The 22,558-nt window shown below is 60.5% G+C and overlaps 2 protein-coding genes across 7 annotated transcripts in view; one reads left to right on the top strand and one right to left on the bottom strand.

Annotated features, from left to right (window-relative positions):
* DMAP1 (DNA methyltransferase 1 associated protein 1) overlaps positions 1 to 13,278 on the top strand; it is a 44,660-nt gene extending 31,382 nt beyond the window's left edge. The window contains exons 9-11 of one of the 3 annotated variants that reach the window (XM_050961179.1): positions 6,041 to 6,113; positions 8,117 to 8,400; positions 13,151 to 13,278. In XM_050961179.1, the coding sequence (XP_050817136.1) occupies positions 6,041 to 6,113; positions 8,117 to 8,400; positions 13,151 to 13,210 (417 nt within the window). In that variant the 3' untranslated portion in view covers positions 13,211 to 13,278. Of the gene's footprint in view, positions 1 to 6,040; positions 6,114 to 8,116; positions 8,401 to 11,417; positions 12,553 to 13,147 lie in introns of those variants that run through there. The other 2 variants (XM_050961178.1, XM_050961177.1) reach the window with 2 other exon arrangements.
* Positions 13,279 to 18,380: 5,102 nt separating this feature from the next.
* Positions 18,381 to 22,558, bottom strand: part of ERI3 (ERI1 exoribonuclease family member 3) — a 229,062-nt gene continuing 224,884 nt past the window's right edge. For all 4 annotated transcript variants that reach the window (XM_050961258.1, XM_050961260.1, XM_050961259.1 and 1 more), the window contains one exon: positions 18,381 to 19,800. In XM_050961258.1, the coding sequence (XP_050817215.1) occupies positions 19,718 to 19,800 (83 nt within the window). In that variant the 3' untranslated portion in view covers positions 18,381 to 19,717. The remainder of the gene's footprint in view (positions 19,801 to 22,558) is intronic.

The raw sequence follows: 22,558 nt of genomic DNA, 5'->3' as shown, positions 1-22,558 counted from the left end.
GAATCTTTAAATGCTTGTAGCTTACTTTGCAAAATGGTGGAAGGGCACAGTCCTCAGGGCTAGCAATGCTGAGGGTATATAATGGCAAAACTCAGCATGAGGAAAAGTGTGTCCTAAAATTGAATTAAAACAGGGAACAACTTGTGTGAAATAACTTAATAAATGCTACTCAAACTTTACAAAACCAAACCATTTTAGTGAGAGACCAAGCATGGAAATTTCAGCCCCAGAAGTCAAGTTTTTGAGAACGTTCTGAGCTTCTGAAAATGGCAGGTTCGTAACGAAAGTCCTAAGTTTATAGTAGGCTATGGCAGAGCATCCAATATGATATAATCATCCTGCAGCAGGACCTTGCTGAGTCCTTCCTTATTAATCCGTAAAGCTGTTAATTCTGTGTGCAGACCCCCAGCAGCCGGCCGTCTGTAACCGCTTCCCAGCAACGAAGTAATCCCTGGGCACTCTGTGGTAAGGTCTCGTGTTACTATGAGTTCATTACTCTTCCAAGCGATACTCCAGGAAGTTTACTGGTCTGCTCTGACATATTATCATAAATCAGGAAAACTAAACGACGCACAAAAACCAAATGAAGACTCTGTTTTGCCAGGCTGTATCCTTGCCTCTTTGTTACCACGTTTTGTTTGTTTCATCACTAATTGGCAGAATTCATTCTTCGGCAGTAGGTCTTGCAGTAATCAGTGAGTTTCTATGTAGGTGTGGCTCAGACCTAAATGGAGGTGCAGATAACTCTGTTGCCCTCAGGTGCTCAGCCTTGAGGTCTGGACAGGCCTCTCCCCCGCCAACTCCAGGGACTGCTCCAGGAAGGAACTGGGCTACGAAAGTGAGTTTGCCTCTCTCTGTTCGTTGCATAACCCACTTACTGCCCAGCATTCCGTCCTGCAGTGGGGAGCCGGCAGGCAGGCACCTAGGTGCCTCCCGCAGCTCAGGGCCAGGTGCATTGCCTGCCCAGCATCGGGGGCCCAGGCCAAGCGCCTTGTTTCTGTCATGGGAGATTTGGGTACCGTAGCTGCGCGGCTTTGCAGGACACGTTAGTGTGTTGGCCTTTATTTATTTTTCTCTTGATACACCCAGTTCACGTGCTTAGCACGTTGTTTTATAGCAAGGACAAAGAATTGCAGTCCGTAAATCAAAAGCGATGGTGGTGTAATTATAAGCACGGCTGTCTTGCAAAAAGAGGTGTTAGGAGACCCTGTCGGAGGAGGAAAGCATCCAACATATATTAACCCCCAAAATCCAAGCTAATCCGTTTTGTGACTAGAGCAGTCTATTCCCGGCTGTTGTCGTAGGGGGACTTTACAAATAGTAAATAACAAGAGCAGCTTCCTCTGGAGAGGGAACGAGAAGGGCGACTGCCACTCCCCTGGGAAGCTGTCGTTGCTCTCTGGGAATTCTCTCTTTAAACTCGAGCAGGGATGTTCGTCTCGTCAGAATTCTGCAGGGGGGGTCCCAAGCCTTGTTCAGCCCGGGCCACCAGGAGCTCGAGGGCCAGGCCTGCTGATCGCTCTCAGCACCCTCATCTAAAACGGGTGATCTTCAGACACTGCATATCCCAGCATGCAATGCTCTGCCTTGAGCCCAGCAGCCCAGGATGCAGCACTACATGCTGGGATCGGTGGGGTCTGCAGATTCGTGTTCAAGAGGCAGAAATCCAGGACCTGGAGCGGGGTTTGAACCTGTTGCCACTGGCTCAGCCGTGAGCCAGACTGACCCTGTCCTTTAGTCCTCAGCCTCGGCGTGTCCTGGTCAGTATCGCTCGGTGGGAGTGCTGCTGTCTGTCTTGGGTCTTCCAGGCTGTTTTGGGTGGTGCAGCTCTTGCAAAGCAGTGGCTGCTTACAACCTACAGCTGTTTAAGCCCAAACCAGGGCTGGCTCATGCCTGTTCCCGCTCGCCTTCACGCCGGGCACCGATGCCTTCTGCGCTACGAGACAGCCTAGCTAACGGAGCCTACCTAACAGATTATCAGCGGCCTGTGAGTAATAGACTCCTCATTTAGTTTTAATACATTTTGCATAGAGAGCAATCAACCTTCATCAGTCTTAAAGATGAATTGGCTTAGCCAGCTAAATTTTAAAGATATTAGTCCGACAGCAGCCACATAAATCATAACATTTTCTTAATGATGGTAAAATTAAAATACACTCTTGCTTTGAGAAGCCGATGAAGCCTTCCTGTTCACAGACCAGATCCTCCCCCAGAATTAAAGGGAAGCTTAATTGATGTGTTTTTTAGCCTAAACAAACCCAAACAGCCCTGCTCGTCTTGTGCTGCCGTTCTGCGCCTCTCTCGGTGAGGTCTGGGTCCATTGGCGCGCCCATCCGTGCCCCACCCTCTACCCCCCAATAGCTTTAACTGAAGAGCTGGACAGTAAGAAGATGCTGAGTGCTCCCAGGCACTGTCTGGCCAGGAGCGTGTGTAGTTACAGTCGAAGGCATTGCCAGAACAGTCAGCAGAGCTGACTCCTTATGGTTTGTCCCTAGCAACTGGCCAGGCCAGGCCTGCACTGTGTGGTGACATGCTGTCCTGTGGCACTGCCTGGGGCAGGAATACAGGAAGCTGGCACGAGTGTGGCAGGCTTGCAAAGGACTCCTGTCTTGGCTAGAGAGATGATGGCCCCATGCAGGCCTTAGAGGTGAGGCTGAGGCCTGGTGCCCAGGGCTCCAGTGAGGTTGAAAATACGTAGCTACAGAACTCTGTGCCAAGAGAGAAAACAGGGAAAGAATTGCAATTCCTTGAGATGGGATAGCAACGACCTGTTAGATCATCCAGCCCATCTCCCGGGGCTGGAAGGGGAGGGGGATTTACCAGTTGTCCCACCTCGTTTTAAAGCTCCCAAGTGATGGGATAAACCCCACTTCTTCTGTTCTACAGCCTCGTCCGTCCTGCTGTCAGGGACATCGTCCTGCTGTGCAGTCTGCCGGCTGTCCCTGTCCCTCCTTGTTGTGCCTGTGTGAAGCACACTGAATAAAAAACACATCTCTATTCACTTTCTCCACACCAGTCATGATTTTATAGACCTCGATCATATCCCCCTTAGTCCTCTCTTTTCTAAGCCAAAGAGCCTTAATCCTTTTAGTCTCTCCTCGGATGGAAGCTGTTCCATGCCCTGGATCATCTTTGTTGCCCTTCTCTGCACCTTTTCCAGTTCCACTGTACCCTTTTTGAGGTGCAGCAACCAGAACTGGACACAGTATTCAAGGTGTGGGCGCACCAGAGATTTATCTAGTGGCGCTGTGATATTTTCTGTCTTATGTTCTAGCCCTTTCCTGATAGTTCCTAACATTTTGTTCACCTTTTTGACCACCACTGCTCATTGAGCTGAAGTTTGTGTAGAACTATCGATGGTGACTCCCGTATTTTCTTTCTTGGGTGGGAACAGCTAATTTAGAACCGATCATATATGTATATTTGGGATTATTTTTCCCCACTATGCATTCTGCACTTACCGATGTTGAATTTTACTTGCCATTTTGTTGTCCAGTCACCCAGTTTTGTGAGATCCCTTTGTAACCCTCACAGTCTGCTCTGGACTTAATTATCTTGAATAGTTTTGTGTCATCTGCAAATTTTGCTACTTGCCTGTTCACGCCTTTTTTCAGATCATTGATGAATACATGAACAGCACTGGTCCTAATACAGACCCCTGGGGGACCCTGCTATTTACCTCTCCATTCTGAAAACTGACCATTTATTCCTGCACTTTGTTTCCTGTCTTTCACCTAGCTACTGATCCATGAGAGGACCTTCCCTCTTTTCCCATGGCTACTTAGTTTTCTTAAGAGCCTTTGGTGAGGAAACTTATCAAAGGCTTTCTGAAAACCCAAGTACATTATATCCAGTGGATCCCCCTTATCCATGTCCTTGTTGACTTCCTGAAAGAGACCAAAAGATTGGTGAGGCCTGACTTCCCTTTACAGAAGCCCTGTTGACTCCTCCCCAGTAAATCATGTTCATCCATGTGTCTGATCATTCTGTTCTTTACTATAGCTTCTACCAGCTTGCTGGTGCTGAAGTTAAGGTTACTGCCCTGTAATTGCCAGACTCGCCTCTGGAGGCCTTTTTAAAAATCGGCGTTACATTAGCTACACTCCAGTCATCTGGTACAGTCCAATTTAAGCCATTGGTTATGTATCAGAGTTAGTGGTTCTGCAATTTCATATTTGGGTTCCTTCGGACCTCTCTGTGATGCCATCTGGTCCTGGTGACTTTAGATTTGTCACCCAATGAGGACAGCTCTGATGTCGGACTCTCCCCCACATCGTCTGCAGAGAAGACCATTCAGAGAATTCATGGAGCTTCTCTGCAGTGGCCGTGTCTTCCTCGAGGGCTCCTTTAGCACCTTTGTTGGCTAGTAGCCTCGCTGTCTGTTGGGCAGGTTTCCTGCTTCTCGTGTACTTAATTTTTTTTTTGCTGTTAGATTCTGTGTCTTTAGCAAGTTGCTTCTCAGATTCTTTCTTGGCCTGGCCAATTCTATTTTACTTGTCAGAGTTTGTGTTCCTTCCTATTAGTTTAACTAGGACTGGATTTCCAAATGTTAAAAGCTGCCTTTTTGCCTCTAACGGCCCCCGTGACTCTGCTGTTCAGCCATGGGGACGTTCTTTTGGCACTCGACTGTCTCTTTTGATTTGAGGTGTAATTGAGTCTGAGCCTCTCTCTGGTGGTTTTACAGAGTCTCCATGCTGCTTGCAGGCTTTTTACCCCGGTGAGGCCTCTCTTTAATTTCCCTCTAACTAGCGTCCCCATCCTGGCACCATTCCCCTTTTTAAAGTTAACATGTAACTTTGCATCCTGTGCGTTGGTCCGGACTTGCCCCTGAGGACTGTTTCAGCCGGTTGCCCGTGGCCCTGTGATGAGTCGCATCATCGTATTATCTGTGAGCCCCACGCTCCTGACTGATGTGGGCCCTTAAGACAGGGAAGGAAGACAGGGCATGGGTGACTCTCTAGGTGTCGCACCCAGTCTGAGGTGCAGCTGGGAAGCGAACCCCGGTCCAGTGTCCTGCCTACCCTGCTGGTGTGTGTGGTGATCGCCCTGATTATTTCATGGTTCCTAGCACATCACTGAATCATTCCTCGCCTGTTGACAACCTTGGGGAGAGCATGGAGATGGAGCTGGTCCCTTATGGGCACAACTCGCAGGGTCTGGGTGGGAAGCGTGCCTTGTGTTGTGGGGGCTGAGCCCACCCTGGCTGGTCTCCTAGCACTGACGAGGGATGGGAGGCACCATGGACTTCTCAGCAAAACTCCCGTGGCTGAGAGCTCGGCTGGCCCCTGGGGGTGTGGTGCTGGAATCCTGTTCTTGCCTGGCGAGTTTGGGCTGCTTGTGTTCTGATAAATGTCTGGTGTGGGCAGAGAGAGGCCAAAGGGCATGCGGCCGAGACCCTGCTAAGTGTCTGCGTTCTCCCTCCTGCGGCCAGCTCCGGTTCCCTTTCAGAGCTCACATCTGAGGATCTCGCACTCCCCTAGCCCCTTAGCTCCAATGTAAATGTGTGTTCACACTTCCGCCAGTCAAGTAACTGTGCTCTCTGTCTCTCCCTTTGTTATAAAGCCCGCTCTGTAAATGAATCCCACAGGTCTGGGGCTCAGCAGGGACAAGGAGAAGTGAGTCTGTTAGCGCATGAGTCTAATCAAGGCTGCAAAAGCGAATAAAGTAGGGCAGCATTGCACATTAGCTGCTGTGTAAATGAGCCCTTTGATGGGCTGGGCACTGCGGGAGAGGGTTTGAAGCCAAGAAGAACTTTTGTTGTTAATTCAGTGACATGTGGAAGCTGTAAAACAGCGCGTCTTGCACACACACGCGAGGGAAAATAAAAGCCCTCACCAGGCTTTTCAATACCTGCCCTCGGACCTAGTCTGAAAACTTTCAGCCCCTATCTCCCTCTTCTGCCACTTGATTTTCCTTTCTCTCGCTTGCTTTCTTTTTTTCCCTGCACTATAAAAAGCAAAGCTCTCTTGCCTTTTGAACTAGATGGCTGCGAGTGAGGGCTAACTCGGAGCTGTGTGGCTCTGTTACCTTTGTGTTCCAGATGAAACTGCCGAGCTCGGTAGGACAGAAGAAGATTAAAGCCCTGGAGCAGATGCTGATGGAACTCGGAGTAGGTGAGTAAAGGGGGCATGCTAGAGAGAAAGAGACACACAGCGCAAGCCTTTGTCCTCTAGATAGGCTATTTTTTCCCCTAGTAATACAGGCAGTTTCTTAAATAACACTATGTGAATGGGTTTTAAAATAATATTTTATGGGGTTTTTTTTTTTAAAGGGCAAAAGCCAGAACAAGATGCGCAGGGTTTTTTTCCTCCTTCCCAGACGAAAACTGGTTTAAAAGGGCCTTTGTCTCTCTCTTGTTTGGGGCTATTTTAACCATCAAGAGTGGCAGCCCAGTCCAGCACTGTGAAGGCCAATCTCAGCCGTGCCTGTGCAGTGTGCCAGTGACCACGGCATGTGCATTGTTCAGGGGTGCCCGGGCTAGCTTTCAAGCTTCCTTTCCTCCCAATTTACTGCTCCTGGTGGCAAGTCCAAAATGTGTCTGGGGCTGTGCAGCTCCATTTTGTAGCTGGCCTGCTGGGTGACTCTCCGGCGCGCCGCCGCTGAGTAAACACACATCCCTCGCTCTTGAACTCTGCTAGCCTCACAGCAGAGAGACGCGTTCACTTAGCACACACAATGCGCAGTCATCGCTAGGGGTGGCCGGAGCGCAGCCCACAGAGTTCTGCGCTGTGCCCAGCTGCTGAAATCCATTCACAGTCGCACCCAGAGTGACGACAGGTCCCAGCACGCAATGTTCCACCCCCAGCCTCCCCCAAAAAAGCAACGTTTCCGAGGTTTTGGAAGAGGTCACTGAGCATGCTCAGTAACTATATGGCCTAACCATTGTTAGTGTTCAGGCTTCATCGTCTGTGGCCTGTTGTTGTGCCTCAGAAACAGCCTTGGCTATGGGCAGTGCTAAAGGCCCTTGTCACAGGGTCCCCCCGTGCCGCGCTAGCACTGCCAGGCTGGTACCAACAAAGCCCCCCTCCCTGCCCACAGAATCAAGGTGTGTCAGTTGTTTTTCCAGCTTAAAAGAGCAGATGCTAACCAAGGGAAAGCCGGGGGTGGGGGGAGGGAGGGAATGAGAGCTCATGAGGGACGCCGGGGTGGGGTCAGGGTCACAGGCTTCAGATAGCTTCAAGAGGAACCTCCTGAGGGAGGGCAGGAGAATGCTCCTGCCTCTGCAGCTGGCGGGACAAGGACAGTCCTTGGCTGCTGCCCAGAGGCCTGGTGCGCGCAGTCTCTCAGGGCTTGTAGCGAAGGCCCCATTGCCGCTGAGCCCTGTTGTCGCTGGGCCTGTAAAGCTGGAACAGAGCATGCCTCCAACTCTGGAACGGCAGCACCACCTGAGCTCTCAGGGCAGCCTTGGGAGCTGTCGGGGCCAGCGCATGGCAGAGGTTCTGCACTTCCGCCTTCCCCCTCTAAGGCAGGAGTGCTCCAGCATGGCCACACGCGAGGTTAACGTGGTGCAGGGGAAGGAGCCCCGCACACAGGCAGTGCTGCGTGGAGTGGGATCTGTGTGTGGATTTTCTCCCCCTTTCCTGCCTCTCAGGCACTGCTCTTCTGAAGTTGTGAGCTCTTTCTAGCAGGGCTCTGGGTGTGAGGTGGTGACGTGGGAGCTCGGCTCGTCCGTAAGACACGGCTGTAACACAGGGCCATAATGGGCAGCAGCAGAGTGAGCCCCAGGTCAGTGGCCTCAGTCCTGCCCTGGAGGAAGAGGGGACGTCAGTCCTTGGCCTCCACCGACAAGGGGACCAGCTGGGGTTTGTATTATCAACACCCGTCCACTGGGAACTGGCCTGAGACCAGGTCCAAGATGGAAGCCACGGCCAAGCTCTCCTGCCTGGAGTTGGATCTGAACCAGTGTCCTGGAAGGGAAAGGCTCCCGGGCCCCGACCTGGCTAGGTTGCTTTTTAACCCCTGGGCCAGAGCCCTCAGAGCTCTCTGGCCCTGTTAACTGCTGTGAAACCACTGGCTGGGAATGAGGCCCCTGCAGTGGGCGTGAGTGTGGGATCTGGGGTGTCTCTCCCCTCCCAGGGCCGGGGTGTCCAGCTCTGAGCTCCCTTTGCTTCCCCAGATCTCAGCCCCATGCCGACAGAGGAGATCGTGCAGATGTTCAACGAGCTGCGGAGCGACCTGGTGCTGCTCTATGAGCTCAAACAGGCCTTCGCCAACTGCGAGTACGAGCTGCAGATGCTCCGGCACCGGCACGAGGCGCTGGCCAAGGCGGGCAGCCTTGGCCCCGTCGGCATGGAGGGGGCCCGCGCAGACGGGCAGGCCGGGCTCAGCATGGAGGAGGGCAAGGGAGACGCCAAGGACCAGATCATTGATGTGGTTGGAGCACCACTGACCCCGAACTCGGTGAGTAGGCAGATGGGGGTGTCTGGAGGGGGCTCCCCTTCAGGTCTGCTCCAGGGATTGCATTCTGAGCCCTGTGGGGGCTCGGCCCATCTATCCCTCCAGGAAGCACAGCGCCCCCTTTAGCCTAGGCTCCAAGTCTGCTCTTGATGTGCCCACCCCGTGCCCGGCACTGCCCTTGGTGGTGCACGTGGGCCAGCAGTGGTTCCCGCACCCTGCATGAGGAAGGCTGGCATTAGACAGGAGTGGGGATGGTACCTACATGGTACTGTCCCAGGGAGCTGCCCTGCAAGATACAGCCCCATCAGAGAGGAGGAGCAAAGGCAGGCGAGTGGCCATGAGCTGTGGGCCGTGGATGAGTTCCGGTGAGCTCCAGTGACACCCAGGGCCAGGGGCGTGGGCAGGAGGGAGGAGTGTGAAGACCGGAGGGGAGGAGCCTGTGGAAGTGCTGAGACAGGAGAGCCAGGGCACTGAACGCCCTGGGAAAGCCGAAAGTCAGGTGCACGCCCTGGCGGGGGCTGAGCAAATGGGGTGTCTCCCCACAGCTACCCCCCAGCATGGAGTGCTATGAACGGTGGGTGTCCCGCCCCCAGAGGACAAGGCTGGCTTGCCCTGTGCAGCCCCGAGCGCTGTCCGACATGCCCCGGGCTCAGCTGTAGATATACTGCCCCCGAACCGGTACGACCTTCCCTTTTCCAAATGGCTAATGTATCTGGGGCATCGAGAACACCTTATCTGTCAACGACAGAGGTGACACATTCATCTGGACTTGAGTAATGTCCTGTTCGCTTTTGACAATCTAGAGTTGTAAAGCAGCGTTCCGCTGAGGCAGGCTCATGTTTGCAGAGGAGTCTCCTGAATTTCTTCGCTGCGTTCAATCTTTGTGGGAGCGTGAAATCTCGACCCTCCCTGGGGTCCGGGAAGGGCGAGGCTGCCGCCATTCCAGGCGGATTCACAGCACACTCGCTGTCCCCGGAGACCTCACAAGAGTGCGTGTAGTGGGGGGCGGGTGGGTTTCTGTATCTCCAGCCGCATTCTGCCTCAGTGCCGCTGCCTGGAATTGCAAACAAAGAGGCGAGGCTGGCAGCACGGAGAGGGTTAAAATGACCTGGTCTCTGGCATATTTGAAAGAAATATAATCACGTTAATTCACTGCAAGGCAAATTCAGTACCTAAAGGGCCCCCATGTTAAATACAGCTCTGACCTTTACCGTCTGATTACACAAAGACGACACAATTAGATTAGTCCAAGACAAAAGGTCAAGCGCATTCACACTGTGACCATTTTATGCTACCTTTGGAGGGGAAAAAATTACATCCCAGCTAGAGGGGGGTCTGGAGAAGGAGCTGGCTTGCGCTGCTGCTCCCTGGCCGGCTGGCTGCAGGTGTGCTGGGTGAAGGCGGACCCAGCACTTCACCGTGTCTGTCTCCCATGCCCACCGCTGCCAGCCCTCTCCCTGGCAGGGTGTGTGCTCGGGGGCTGCTGGGGCCCAGGAACCACCAGCCACCGGCGGAGCAAGGTTTGGCTCCATGCTGGAGATGCCGGAGCATGGCCACGCAGGTGGACTCCCGCTGCTGCAAGGACTGCGCCCTCCACGCAGAGCAGGCAGAGCCAGCTGAGCACCTGGGGCCAGGCCTACTGCGTGGCTGGCGGGTGTTCCAGGTACCAGCCGGCCTTCCTGTCACCCGATGTCTGTATTCCAGGAGCATCCGAGGGCCCTGCTCTGAAAGGGGCTGTATGAGCGCTGCAGGAGGCACGGTCCCCCCGAGCCAGCAGCTCCTGGGGAGCTGGTTGTCACTGTCCCCATGCTGCAGCTTGGGGAACTGAGGCCTGGGGCAGGGAAGCGACGTGCTCAGGCTGTCACAACCCTGACTCCCAGCCTGGCACTGTTCCCAGGGCCGCCCTTCCTCCTTGGGCGCTGAGTGTTCGCATGGAGCCTGGCAGCGCCGCCAAGCTCGGGGTCCGGGCCCAGCGCTGGCTGTGTGGAGGGACCCCTGGGGCTAGTGCTGCCATCCCCCACTGTCGCATGTGACCCCACTCTCAGTTGTGAGACATGGGCCCTTGGCCCAGGCAGAGCCTTCCTCTCCGAGACACTGGCTTGGCTCACCTGTGCGTAGCAGAGGGAAGGGAGGGGATTTCCACCTCGCACCCACTTGACAGTGCTGAGGTGGTCTTGCCCTGGTGTCCCGTGGGCAGCAGCCTGTCCTTGGCCCCTGCAGCTGCCCGGGGCAGCGTCTCCCGCCACGCGGGAGCTGCTGCGGGTTAGCTCAGGGAGCACGTTGCAGGAGCTCTCGGCTCTTTTGGGGTGGGCAGCAGCCTGTCCTGCACGGGTGCTTTGTGGCGAGACACTGGCCTAGCTGGTGGTAAGCCTGGTACCAGGGCAGCTCTGCTGTATCCCTCCGGACCTCCCTACCACTCCAGCCTGGCCGTTATGGGCTGGTGTCCAGCTCCAGCCATGAAAGCCAAACCAGGGTCCCCCCTGTGCTGCGTGTTGCTGACCCAAGAGGGACTTTCCTGCAGGCCTTGGGGAGGTGAAAGGTGAGCCGAACTTGGAACAAATTAGTTCCAAGCAGAAGTTCAGCCAGTTACTCCAGATTAGAACCTTTGATTTGTGCGACTCAGACTCCACTCACTGATCCATAATGAGTTGACTCTCAGAATTCCTCCCTTTGTTCCCGAGCTCACAAGTCAGCCCGTTAATGGGGAAAGGAAAAGACCTTGAGTCTAAGAAGTCTCGGGTTCAGTCGGAATTATTTGACTTTTAAGCTTCCTTTATCTGAACTCCTGCTGACTTCTTGTTTTCTGAGCCGGTTTGAAAGCTAGAAGTTACATTGTTAAGATCAATCATTCTTTCTTTCCAGATGGAGTTCTAATATCTGCCTCTTTGTATATTGATAGAGACGTTACATCTAGCCCAGGCTGGGTGTATATAGCCCTTTTCAAACCCTTCCTTGCCATGAAAAGCAACTCGACTTGTAGACTCGTGTAAATGATAATGTCAAACATTTTTTTTAACCAGACAGTTCCCAGTGTTGCCCAAGGCGACTGGAAGAGCCGGGCCACGCATGGCAAGAGGAGGGTGATTAATATGACTTGGTGACACATTTGAAAGATGGGGCTTTTGCCATATACAGCTGATCAGACGCACATGCTCTTCTCCATCAATTCCATGCCCTGCCAGCGAAGCCGCCAAGCCCCGGCTCCTTTCTTTCCAGGCTGGGCTTTGGTTTTAAATGTGCCTTTGGGCCTCTCCATTGCCAAGGATTTGATCTGATTTTTGATAGGGCTTCTATTCACGCCGTTGGGCGAGTTCTCGGGCCCTTGAATTTCTCCGATAATGGAGCCTTATGAGGCAGCCGGGCCGAGGCCTCTGATGAAACCCCCTGTGTTGCTTTAACGCTGAGCAGTGCAGATTGCCCTCTGCTGAGTGCCCCGCGCAGATGGAGGTTCGCAGGGGGTGTCTGCTGGGGTGAGGGCAGGTGAGGCTCCCCCGTCATGTACGACTGGCAGTACGCCTCTCCTCTGCCTCCCTTCCCGGGCTGACAGCTGCTGGCTCACAGCAGTGCCACTGGAAGGCTGGGGGGGTGCACAGCTGCCGCTGCTTCATGTGCCTGTCCGGCTCCTCTGCAGCCGGCCCAGGACACACCTTGGGAGTAAGCCCCAGAGCACAGGCCCTGCTAGTCACCTCACGGGAGTGCCACGCACTGGTGCCGAACCTAGGGGCGGGAGTGATTGAAAAGACAGCTTGGCTCAGCCAGGTGATGCTGTGGGGCAGGACTGAGCCTGGAGCCCGAGCTCCCGGCCTTTCACTAGCCCAAAGAACGCTCCAGGTGCCCCCCACCCCTGAGGCTGGCCCTGACCTGGTATTTAACCTCTATTTTCCTTTGGTTCATTTGATCCCATCCCTCCCCGTTGCCCCCCACTGGGCCCACTCTAGACAGTTCCTCCGGGAAGGAAGCCTGGGCTGGGGCTCGGGGAGCTGGGTTCACAGTGCGAGCCAGGGTGACTCACTGGCTCTGCACCTCGGTTTCCCCTCCATACCGTGAGGATAGCAGCCCTGTCCTGGGGCAGGTGTGGATTGGGAGCTCCTTGGTGTTACCTCTGTCCTGGGCACACTGCTTTGGTGCCTCAGACAAGCTGCCTCGAGCCCTCCCAGACGGTGCCGTTTGCTGCAGCAGTGTAGGGGGTGACTGCCCCCCACCCACCAGCTCTGAGGAGGGTGGGCTGTGCAGCCCCGGGGAGCAGTGGCCTTTGGGGGAGGCCGGCTGCACCAGGCTTCCATGCAGTGGGCTGGGGCTCTGTCCTGGGCTGCAGGGGTCTTGCTCGCTGCCTTAGTGCAGGGCACTGGGCCCTGTTCCCGGGCGTGGGCGGCACTGCCTGTGCACCAGGGCTCTGTCATCACGTGCTTGGGCTCTCCCGTCCTGTTTCAGCAGGGTACGGAGCGGCCCCAGCTGGGCTGCAGAGCCAGGCAGCATCGGCCATGGGGCTGGGCATTGTGCAGTGTGTCCTGCGTCGGGGCTGGCAGCCGGGAGCCCGTGTCCCTTGGGAGGGGAATTCCCTGCCTGCCACGAGTGGGCTTGGCCTCCCAGCTTCACACTGAGGCTGTCTCACGTGTGGCTCTGGCCTGATGTGCTGGGGGCCCCAGCTCAGGCCATGGCGCGGCTCCCCTGGGCTAGTGAGCTGCCGGGTGCGTTTGCTTGGGGGCACCCGCTGAGCATGCTTCTCTTTTGTTTCCCGTCTCCCTTGGAGCAGAGAAAGCGCCGGGAGTCGGCCTCCAGCTCCTCCTCCATCAAGAAGGTGAAGAAGCCGTGAGCCTCATCGGGTCAGCACCAGGCCGCGACAAGAGACTGACTGTGGGAGCTGGGCAGGGAGGGGCCTTGCCTGGGGAAGGAATCCAGCTGGGGCTGTTCCCTTCCCAGCACTGCCGCCCCTGGCGGGGTGATGCTCTGAGGCTGCAGGGAAGCTGGGCGGGCGGATGGAGCCCTGTGAGTGGCCACGGTGGGGACTGACATGCTGGATTTGTGTGTCCGTGTAAATACAGCCCTGTCCCCCTCCCCAAGTCTGTCATCATTAGCCTGGGACGTGGCATCACTTGAGCCGTGACCCCGTGCTCCTGGGGGTGACCAGAGCCCTGCTGAGCTGTGGCAGGGAGGGGCAGTTCCTCCTGCCTTGCCCCCTTGCCCTAGAGTCCCGGCTTCATGCCCCCTTGGAGCCGGTTCCACTGAGGTGTCTCCTGGCTGTGGCCTCCCAGGCAGGGTGGGGGGCAGCCTCGGTGCCTGGCTGCTGGCATGGCTGAGGGGGGATCTGGGTGGCAGCTTCCCCAGGAGCTGCAGGCCCAGGGCTGACCCCAGCCTTGGCCCTTGCCTGGCTTGAGCCTGGCTACCCTCCCTAGCCCAGCTTGCAAAGTGATGGCAGTGCCAGGCTGCACCCAAGCTGCCTGCTGCGTGGCGCACTGGCTGTGCTTTGCTGGATGGGCTCTGGCCCCACCAGCCGGGTGCCTGCAGGAGCTGCCCCTGCAGACCCGGGCTGTTCTGCCTGCTGCCATCACGTGGGGGTGAAACCCAGTGCGTCGCCCACTGCCCCCACTGCTCCCCTGCAGCCCAGCCCCCTGCGCACCCCGACGGCTCATGGGACTCTGTGTGTGGGGTGTCACTTCAGCCAATCCTGGGGCCTCGAGCACGCGCCTCTGGCTGCCCCTCCCGCTCCCCCTGGCTGGGCGCAGAGCTGAGGGCTGCCCTGGCGCTGACCACGGGGAGCCCCCGTGACCTGCTCCCAAGCCAGTCCAGGCCCTGGGGTGGGGGGCTGACTCCTAGGGGCCCTGCTGCAAAGTCCCCTCAGCCGGGGGGGGGCTGGGTCCTGGGCTGGGGCTCGCTTCCTCTGGCACAATGGCATCTTTCATTGCTGCCTCAGCGGGTAGCCCCCTGCCTTTGCCTGGCTGTGGGGCAGGGCCTAGCTCTGAGCCGTGCCCGGGGCACACGTGTACTAGGGCAGTGCACATGGGGCCCCAGAGCCCCACCCATGCTAGCTGGTGGAGACGAGCCCCAGACTCCTCACCTGCCTGGGCTCAGGCCTTGGCCCTGGACAAAGGCCTGGGGGCTCCGGGGGAGGGGGTAGCGGGACCTTGCCTGGCCCATGTCATTGTCTCCCCATCCCAGCCAGCTGCTGGCCCCTGTGCACAGTAACCTCCCCCGTGCTGTGTGCAGGTGGCTGGGCCAGGTGTGGGGCCGTAGCTAACCTGGTGGCGCTGCCCCGGGGTCCCTGGGCCGGGTGTGGGGGCCGTAGCTAACCTGGTGGCGCTGCCCCGGGGCCCCTGGGCCGGGTGTGGGGGCCGTAGCTAACCTGGTGGCGCTGCCCCGGGGCCCCTGGGCCGGGTGTGGGGGCCGTAGCTAACCTGGTGGCGCTGCCCCGGGGCCCCTGGGCCGGGTGTGGGGGCCGTAGCTAACCTGGTGGCGCTGCGCCGGGGTCCCTGGGCCGGGTGTGGGGGCCGTAGCTAACCTGGTGGCGCTGCCCCGGGGCCCCTGGGCCGGGTGTGGGGACCGTAGCTAACCTGGTGGCTCTGCCCCGGGGCCCCTGGGCCGGGTGTGGGGGCCGTAGCTAACCTGGTGGCGCTGCCCCGGGGTCCCTGGGCCGGGTGTGGGGGCCGTAGCTAACCTGGTGGCGCTGCCCCGGGGCCCCTGGGCCGGGTGTGGGGGCCGTAGCTAACCTGGTGGCGCTGCCCCGGGGCCCCTGGGCCGGGTGTGGGGGCCGTAGCTAACCTGGTGGCGCTGCCCCGGGGTCCCTGGGCCGGGTGTGGGGACCGTAGCTAACCTGGTGGCGCTGCCCCGGGGCCCCTGGGCCGGGTGTGGGGGCCGTAGCTAACCTGGTGGTGCTGCCCCGGGGTCCCTGGGCCGGGTGTGGGGACCGTAGCTAACCTGGTGGCGCTGCCCTGGGGCCCCTGGGCTGGGTGGGGGCCATAGCTAGCCTGGTGGGGCTGCCCTGGGGCCTGGGCTGGATGTGGGGCCATAGCCCGCACAGCTGTGGGTCTTGGGGCACCACAGAGGAGGGGATGAGTCCACAGCCTCCAAGCACTCGTCTCAGCTGCCCTTCCCCCTGGCCCAGGGCGCGCTCACCCTGCCTCCCCTTTCACCCTCCTCCCTGGAGGGCCCAGGGTGAGGGCAGAGCCGGGCCCTGCCCAGGGGCACCGGGTCTGTCGCCCTAACCCTCCCCCAACCCCCAGGAGCAGGGGCAGGCGCTGGCTCGGCAGCCCCCACGCACGTGGGGCAATCAATGGGCCGGGACTGGCCCCACTCACACCCCCCCCCCCCGCCCTGCAGGCGCAAAGGCCACGGGCCGAGTTCTCACAGCAAATGCATTAGCCACCATCATGCCCCAGGTCGTGAAACCGGCTCAGGTGATTACACAGCATCGTTACCCCCCTCCCCTTGGGGCTGGCCCCCAGCCTGGGCACTGCCCGTCTCCAGGGCGCGTGGGCCCCTCTGCTCCCCAGTCTGGGCCTGCAGCGTCACCGGGGCCAGGCCCGTGCCCAGGGCACCTGCTCCCTGGTGCCAGAGTAGCGGGTACCATGGAGGTTCGGCAAGGCCGATGGGCTGGCAGCCAGGGGCCCCTTTGCCCCCTGCCAGGTGTGGGTGATGCCCATGCGCCCACTTCTGTTCATAGCGAGCGGGGGAGGCTCCTTGCACCCTGTGACCCAGCTGGGCATGAGTCACTGTGGTGGGGCCAGCGGAGCCCGGCAGCAACAGTGGACTGGGTGATGGCTCCCCAGGTGCCTATGCCATGCGCCACCATCCCAGGGCCAGGCACAGTGTCTGGGCCAGAGCAGGGCAGTGCCAGTAGCATGGCGGAGATGATGCTGCCCATTGCCTGCACCACTCTGTGTTCACCGTGTGGGGACTGGCAGGTCCCTCTGCCTGGGCCCATGGCCAGAGCGGGCACCTCCCTAGCGGTGCGTCTGTGACAGGCCCGTGCCCAGCGGTGTGCCGGGGCAAGAGGCTTGGCCACGGGCTGGTGGCCCCAGAGCCCCTGTGCAGCTCAGGGCCAGTGCCCCCCCCCCCCCCGACCTGGGGGCCAGGCCCAGGGTCTCTCCTGCACAATCCTACTGCTGCAGTGGGCGGGGCCCATGCTCTGCCGTGCCAGGGCCCTATGCCCTACAGTGACGCCCCAGCACACAGGCGGGTACGGGCGGGGGCCTGGCCGGTGCCAGGGCTAGTTGCTCCTGCTCTGAGCAGCCCTGAGCCTGTACTCACCTAGCAGGGACCAGGCAGGGCTCACACCATGTGCCCCACCCAGCAGCACAGTCATGGCACCTGAGTCACCTGCCCTCCGGTCCCCTCTCTGCCTGTGAGCCCCCCCTCACCCCCGCTACGAGCCAGCTGCTCAGCAGCCCCCCCCCCCGTCCCCCGCCCAAACGGGACTGGAAAGTTGCAGCGTTGGGGCCGTTCTGTAGCTATCCCCAGATCAGGCCCAACAGCTTCAGGGCCAGTGTCCCCCTCACCCCGGGGCCATGCCCAGGGTCTCGCTCCTGCAACCTGGGCCCCACTGCTGGGGTAAGGGGCGGCCGGTCTCCATGTGCCAGGTGGGGCCTTGGTGTGGCTGCTGCAGCTGTCAAACGGGGCCCATGCAGCGTCTTTCACCGCAGCACTTGTAGGGCCCTGGGTGCTCCCCGGGCATCTCCAGCCAGCCAACATGCCCAATCGCGCCTGTCAGGGCCCGGGTGCGTGCTGCAGCCCGGCCTGCCACGCCCTTTGCAGCCAGAGTCCTGGTGGGGTGTGCCAGCGCCAGGTCGAGCGTGGCTGTGCCACTGTGGTGGAAGGGGAGATGCTGCGCCTGAGCTGCGCCCACCGTGTGCCCACACCCCCACTTGCCGTTTGCTGCGTGCCCAGCGGGGACACCGGTGCCAGCCTAGGGGCCATCGCTGCAGGCAGCGCTGGGGTTCAGGGCAGCAGGCCAGCGCCCGAGTGGGCATTTCAGAGCAGGGACATGGTGCTCAGCGGCTCAGTGCAGACACAGCCTGGCTGTGGTGCTCACATGGGGGCTTGGCACAGCCCCCGTGCGCTGCGGGGCTGGGGAGGGCTTTGCCCTGTGCCCCTGGCTTGGCGAGCGCTAAACCGGGGCCACTCCCCTGCCAGGCTGGGGCTGCCCAGTGCCCGTGTTGCCTCGGTGAGCTCCAGCTGCTGGGTGGTGCTGCCCCCATGCATGATCCTGGGGCAGGGCGGGGGGCGGGGGGTCAGGCCAGGGAGCTTTGCCCTTCGATTTAATTGGCCAGTTTGTTTTATAACAGGCTGGGCCGGGGCAGGGGAGACACCAGCTGCAGGGCCAGAGTCCAGGCCTAGGGGCCATCAGCTCAACACCTCTGGCCCCTCTCCAAGGTTCCCCACACTGGGGCGCTGCGGCCCGGCTGCCCCCCCCCCAACCTTGTGCTGCCTCCACACAGGCACCCCTGATTACTGCTGCTCCCCGGGGCGTGGCCAGCTTGCCCAAAGCAGGGCCTGGGGCTGGCCTGGGCCAGGCTCAGAGGGTGGCAGTAGCTGAATTAAGGGCTGTGGTGGGTGGGGGGCAGCTCTCAGTAAGCTGTGGGGTGGGGGGGTGCCGTTCGATGGGCATGTTGCTAACAGCCTGGCGTGGTGGCTGCAGGGCCGCTGGGCTCAGCACTGTGCCTGGGCTGGCCGGGAGGGTGGTGCGTGGCAGACGGGCAGGCTGGGAAATGCACCAGCACCCTCCCCCGTCGACATGGCAGCCTGGTGCCAAGTCGCTCCCTTCGGCACGTGGTCTCATCACCTCTCTGCAAGCTGCTTAGTGGGTGGGAGAGGTCGCCCCTCGGAGCAGCAGGTGCACCCTGCCCATCCCCACGGCATCTGGGCTGGCTCTGGGCGCTCACCGAGCTGGTGGCAGGGACCGTAACGTGGCGCCCCTCACGTGGCGCCTGGTGAGCAGCAGGGGGGCAGGGGGCACACACACGTGCACACACACACATATACACACAGGCGCCTTTTCCCCCAAACTTTATTCATGTGGCACATTTACAGCAAGGCTCAGGATAACTAGACGATGAGGATGGTGGGTTTGCATTATCGGCTGGTTGAGCTGAACACCACACACCATGCAGTTGGTTACTGCTATGTTCAGTGCCTGTATTTTCTTTCTGGTGACCGAGCCGGCTCAGCCCCTGGCTGCGGGGCGGGAGGGAGCCCGGGTGCTGGCGGGTCCCACTGCCACTTGACCACGGGCACTGGCGCTGCAGCATCTCCATGGGCCAGCGCCAGACGCAGGCTCGGCTCAGCAGGGATCTGGAGTCCTGGCTGATCTGCAGGAGCTCCATGGCCCTGGGGCTCTGAGGGGGATGGGGCCTGCCCCACGCCTGCCCCCAAACCCACCTGAAGGATGGGGCCCAAGAGCCCCTAGTTGGAAGGGAAGAGGCAACAAGCCAGCTGCTGCTGAGCTCGGCAGGGAGCCTGCGAGGGGCAGAGCCCGGACCGCGGGGAACAGGGCAGGTGAGGGCAGAGCTGCAGCCCAGGTGGGTGGGCAGGGGAGGGGCTCACGCAGCGGACAGACCCCGTGCCTAGAGCGGTGGGACCATGGGGGGGCAGAGGAATGACCGTCGTTCTGTGCCAGCACTCGCTGGTGTGTCCACTGCCAGCAATGGACCTGGTGCCCCCAGGAGCTGGAATCGCTTTGGCAGGGGTGAGTGGGGGGGCTGAGCAGGAGCCCCCACCCACCCCCTTGGAGAGGCACATGCCGCCCCCACCCGTTCCCAGAGCCCTGGCTGGAAGCCGGCAGGCAGAGAATACAGGCACTTGAGCTGGAGCAGAAAGCCGGGTTACTGACACACACAGGGGAGCAGGGTTAGTGTTCACTGCAATGGGGAGAGGGGCGGGGCAGGGCGGGGCAGGGTGGGGCGGGGGCACGGCTCCCACGGCCACGTCAGGCTGGAGCTCCCACGCAGTCCCAGCGGGTCGCCCGGCAGTGCCCGGTGAAAGGGAAACAAACACAGAAAAGAAAGAGGGCGACCCATGGCCGGGGGGCGCGAGGGGTAACGGAAACCAGGGGCGAAGAAAGACGAAGGAACTACGGCTCTAACCAGGTGCTGCTTGCGCCCTGGGCGGCTCCGGGGGCATGGCGGGCGATGGCCGGAGCAGCCCAGACAGGGGGATCCACGTCAGGTCTACACAGATTTTCCTTTCCATATATACAACCTCTACTGGCGTAACAGCGGAGCTGGGTGTGGCGTCGCCTCTGTCCTCGGTTGCCGTTTGAATGCTATCGCCCGTCCTCCCGCAGCGGAGGAGCCGGCCGCATGCAGCCCTGTCCGGCCCGCCCCGCCGATCAAAAGGGTTTGGAGGTCTGCTTGAAGATGAAGCCTCTATGGGCCAGCGTCTTCATGATGTTCGCGATGTTCTTACAGTCATCTGGGGAGAGAGCAGAGCCGGGGTGAGGTCTGGGTGACCCTGCGCCTGGCACCTCGCCAAGGGCCCGGCGCTGGGCTGAGCCAGCCCCCACCATGGGCAGCGCCCGGGCGGTTGAAACGCAGCCCTAGGGCGTACCCAGCCGGTGGGCGGCTCTGTGGATTGACGGCGGGAACGGCGAGTGGCTGGCCTGTGCAGACGCTCCGGGGCCCTCCTGCCCATGTTGCTGGCCCGCGGCCACGGGACGCAGGCCAGAGCGTGTGCTTATCGCCTGCCCACAGGGCACACGGCCTGCCTGGGAAGCGCAAATGGCCCCCACTGCTGTCCAGCAGCCCCCAGGAGATACCTGCCAGTGACCCCACCCCACGCAGCCGCAGGTGAGGTCGTTATGCTCCAGAGTAAACACCTCTAAAAAAAGCCACCGATTAACCCCACCCCACATTCAGTCCTACGATCACGACCCCCAGGGCCCTAGCCCTACAGTAACAACCCCCAGGGCCCCAGCCCTACAGTAACCCCACCCCCCGGGCCCTACGATCACGACCCCCAGAGCCCCAGCCCTATAGTAACCCCACCCCCCGGGCCCTACAGTCTCAACCTCCCGGGCCCTATGATCACAACCCCCAGGGCCCCAGCCCTACAGTAACCCCCCCCCCCCGGGCCCTACGATCACAACCCCCAGGGCCCCAGCCCTACAATAACAACCCCCCTGGGCCCTACGATAATGACCAGCTTGGCAGTCCCAGGGACCCTCATTAACCCTGACCTAGCTGCGCACCGCCAGGCTCTGCCATCTCCTCCCGTCTGGGAGCAGCCTCCTTCCCTGCCCCCCCACCCCTGGGTCTGGGTCAAGTCTGGGGGCTGATTCCCCAGCCTCCCTGGCACGACAGCTCCTGGGATTCTCCTGGGTGAATCCCATAGCAGCCTCTGTCCCTCGGTGCCCCCAGGCCAAGGCCTGCACTGTCCCCAAGCAACCCCCGTCACACACTTGGGGCAGGGAGTGAGGCCCCCGGTGCCACCCCCAGGCCGAGCAGTGCAGCTCGGATCTGCCAGCCCCCCAGCAGCCCCTGGGCCCAGGCCTGCAGGGGGTCTCCCTGGGGCTGTTCCTCCCTTTGCACCTGTCTGGCCCTGTCCCCTCCCTGAGTTAGTTCCCCTGTAACACTCCCCCCGCCGGCCCCGGGAGCGCCCTGCCCAGCTCTGCCCTGCTGCCGGCACCGGCTGTGACTCTGGCAGGCTGCAGGAGGCCCCGGCCCGAGCAGCTCACATCCTGCCTCGTTCTGCTCAGCTGGGCCCGGGCAGGAAATCTGCATTCCAGTGGGGTGAGCGACTCGGCAGCCTGCCAGGCGACCCACTGCTGCACACGCACATGTGGGGCCGGCCAGTCCTGCAGCCAGCAGCAGGGGGCACTGAGTGTAACATGCCCCATGCCCCTTGCACGTGAGGCTGGCCAGTCCTTCAGCCACCATCGGGAGGATGCTGCGTGTAATGTGCCCCACGCCTCCTGCACATGGGGCTGGCCAGACCCGCAGCCACCATTGGGGGGCGCTGAGTGTAACCTGCCCCATGCCCCCTGCACATGGGGTTGGCCAGTCCTGCAGCCACCACTGGGGGGCGCTGCGTGTAACGTGCCATACACACCCTGCACGTGGGGTCAGCCAGACCTGCAGCCCCCATCGGGGGGCGCTGCGTGTAATGTGCCTCATGCCCCCTGCACGTGGGGCCAGGCAGTCCTGCAGCCCCCATCGGGGGGCACTGTGTGCAATGTGCCACGTGCTACACACACCCTGCACATGGGGCAGGCCAGACCCGCAGCCATCGGGGGGCACTGCGTGTAACGTGCCCCATGCCCCCTGCAGGCCAGTCCTGCAGCTGGTGCTCAGCACACACAGGCAGCAGCAAGGGGCGCAGCTCCTCCAGGGTACGTGGGCCCCTAATGCCCACTGAACTCAGGGCTGGTTCGGGACCTGCCCCCTCTGAGGATCTGGGCCTGGGTCCCCAGCAAGTGCCCCCAGAGGCAGTGCCTGCAGGGCCTGGCCAGACCCTCTCCTGCCGGCAGGGCTGTGGGAGGCCGAGCCCTGAGACGGACGCGCCAGCGGCTGGGGACGGGCTGGGCCCTGGCCAGGGAAGCAGCAGCCGTGATGGGAGAGGAGGTGGCGGAGGCAGAGCGCAGACCCCAGCCAGCCCCTGGAGCCACATGTCCCAGCACATGCTGCCTCTGGGAGGGACGGATGGTGCCCACCCACCCCGTGGGCCCACGGACCAGTCAGTGGGAGTCGCTAGAGAGCAGCCACCTACTGCACCTGTGGCCCTGTCTGCGCCTGGGGGGCTGTCACATCCCCCCCCCGTGACTTCACAGCCGCCCAGGGGCCGTGCCGTGAGTCCCTGGGCCCCCATGGCCCTCAATCATCTCCCAGGGATTGGGGTAGCCCCAGCCCTGCCATGTGGCCCCCAATCGCTCCCCAGCACCCCACCCTCGCACTCCACCCCCGGGATCCCCACTGCCAACCCCTCCCACGCCCCCCAGCCCCATTCTCCATGGGTCTCACGACTCTCCCTGGGCCCAGTGTTCACCCCCAGCGTGAGGTGCTCCATCTGCACGCGCGTAGCCCGGTACGACCGTGCTGCCATCCTGCTCCTGCCTGAGAGGTGCCGATTCCCTGGACTCTGCTCCCCTCCCTAAGCCAGCGGCAGGGGCGGCCCCGAGGCTCGCTGCCTTCGCTCCAGGGGCCCAGCCGGTCTGGGAGCTGGACCCTGGTCACTG

This window comes from Gopherus flavomarginatus, chromosome 7, assembly GCF_025201925.1.
Source record: "Gopherus flavomarginatus isolate rGopFla2 chromosome 7, rGopFla2.mat.asm, whole genome shotgun sequence".
Taxonomy (NCBI): Eukaryota; Metazoa; Chordata; order Testudines; family Testudinidae; genus Gopherus; species Gopherus flavomarginatus.
The sequence above is the reverse complement of the archived record's forward strand: the minus strand, read 5'-3'. Positions and strand labels throughout refer to the sequence as shown.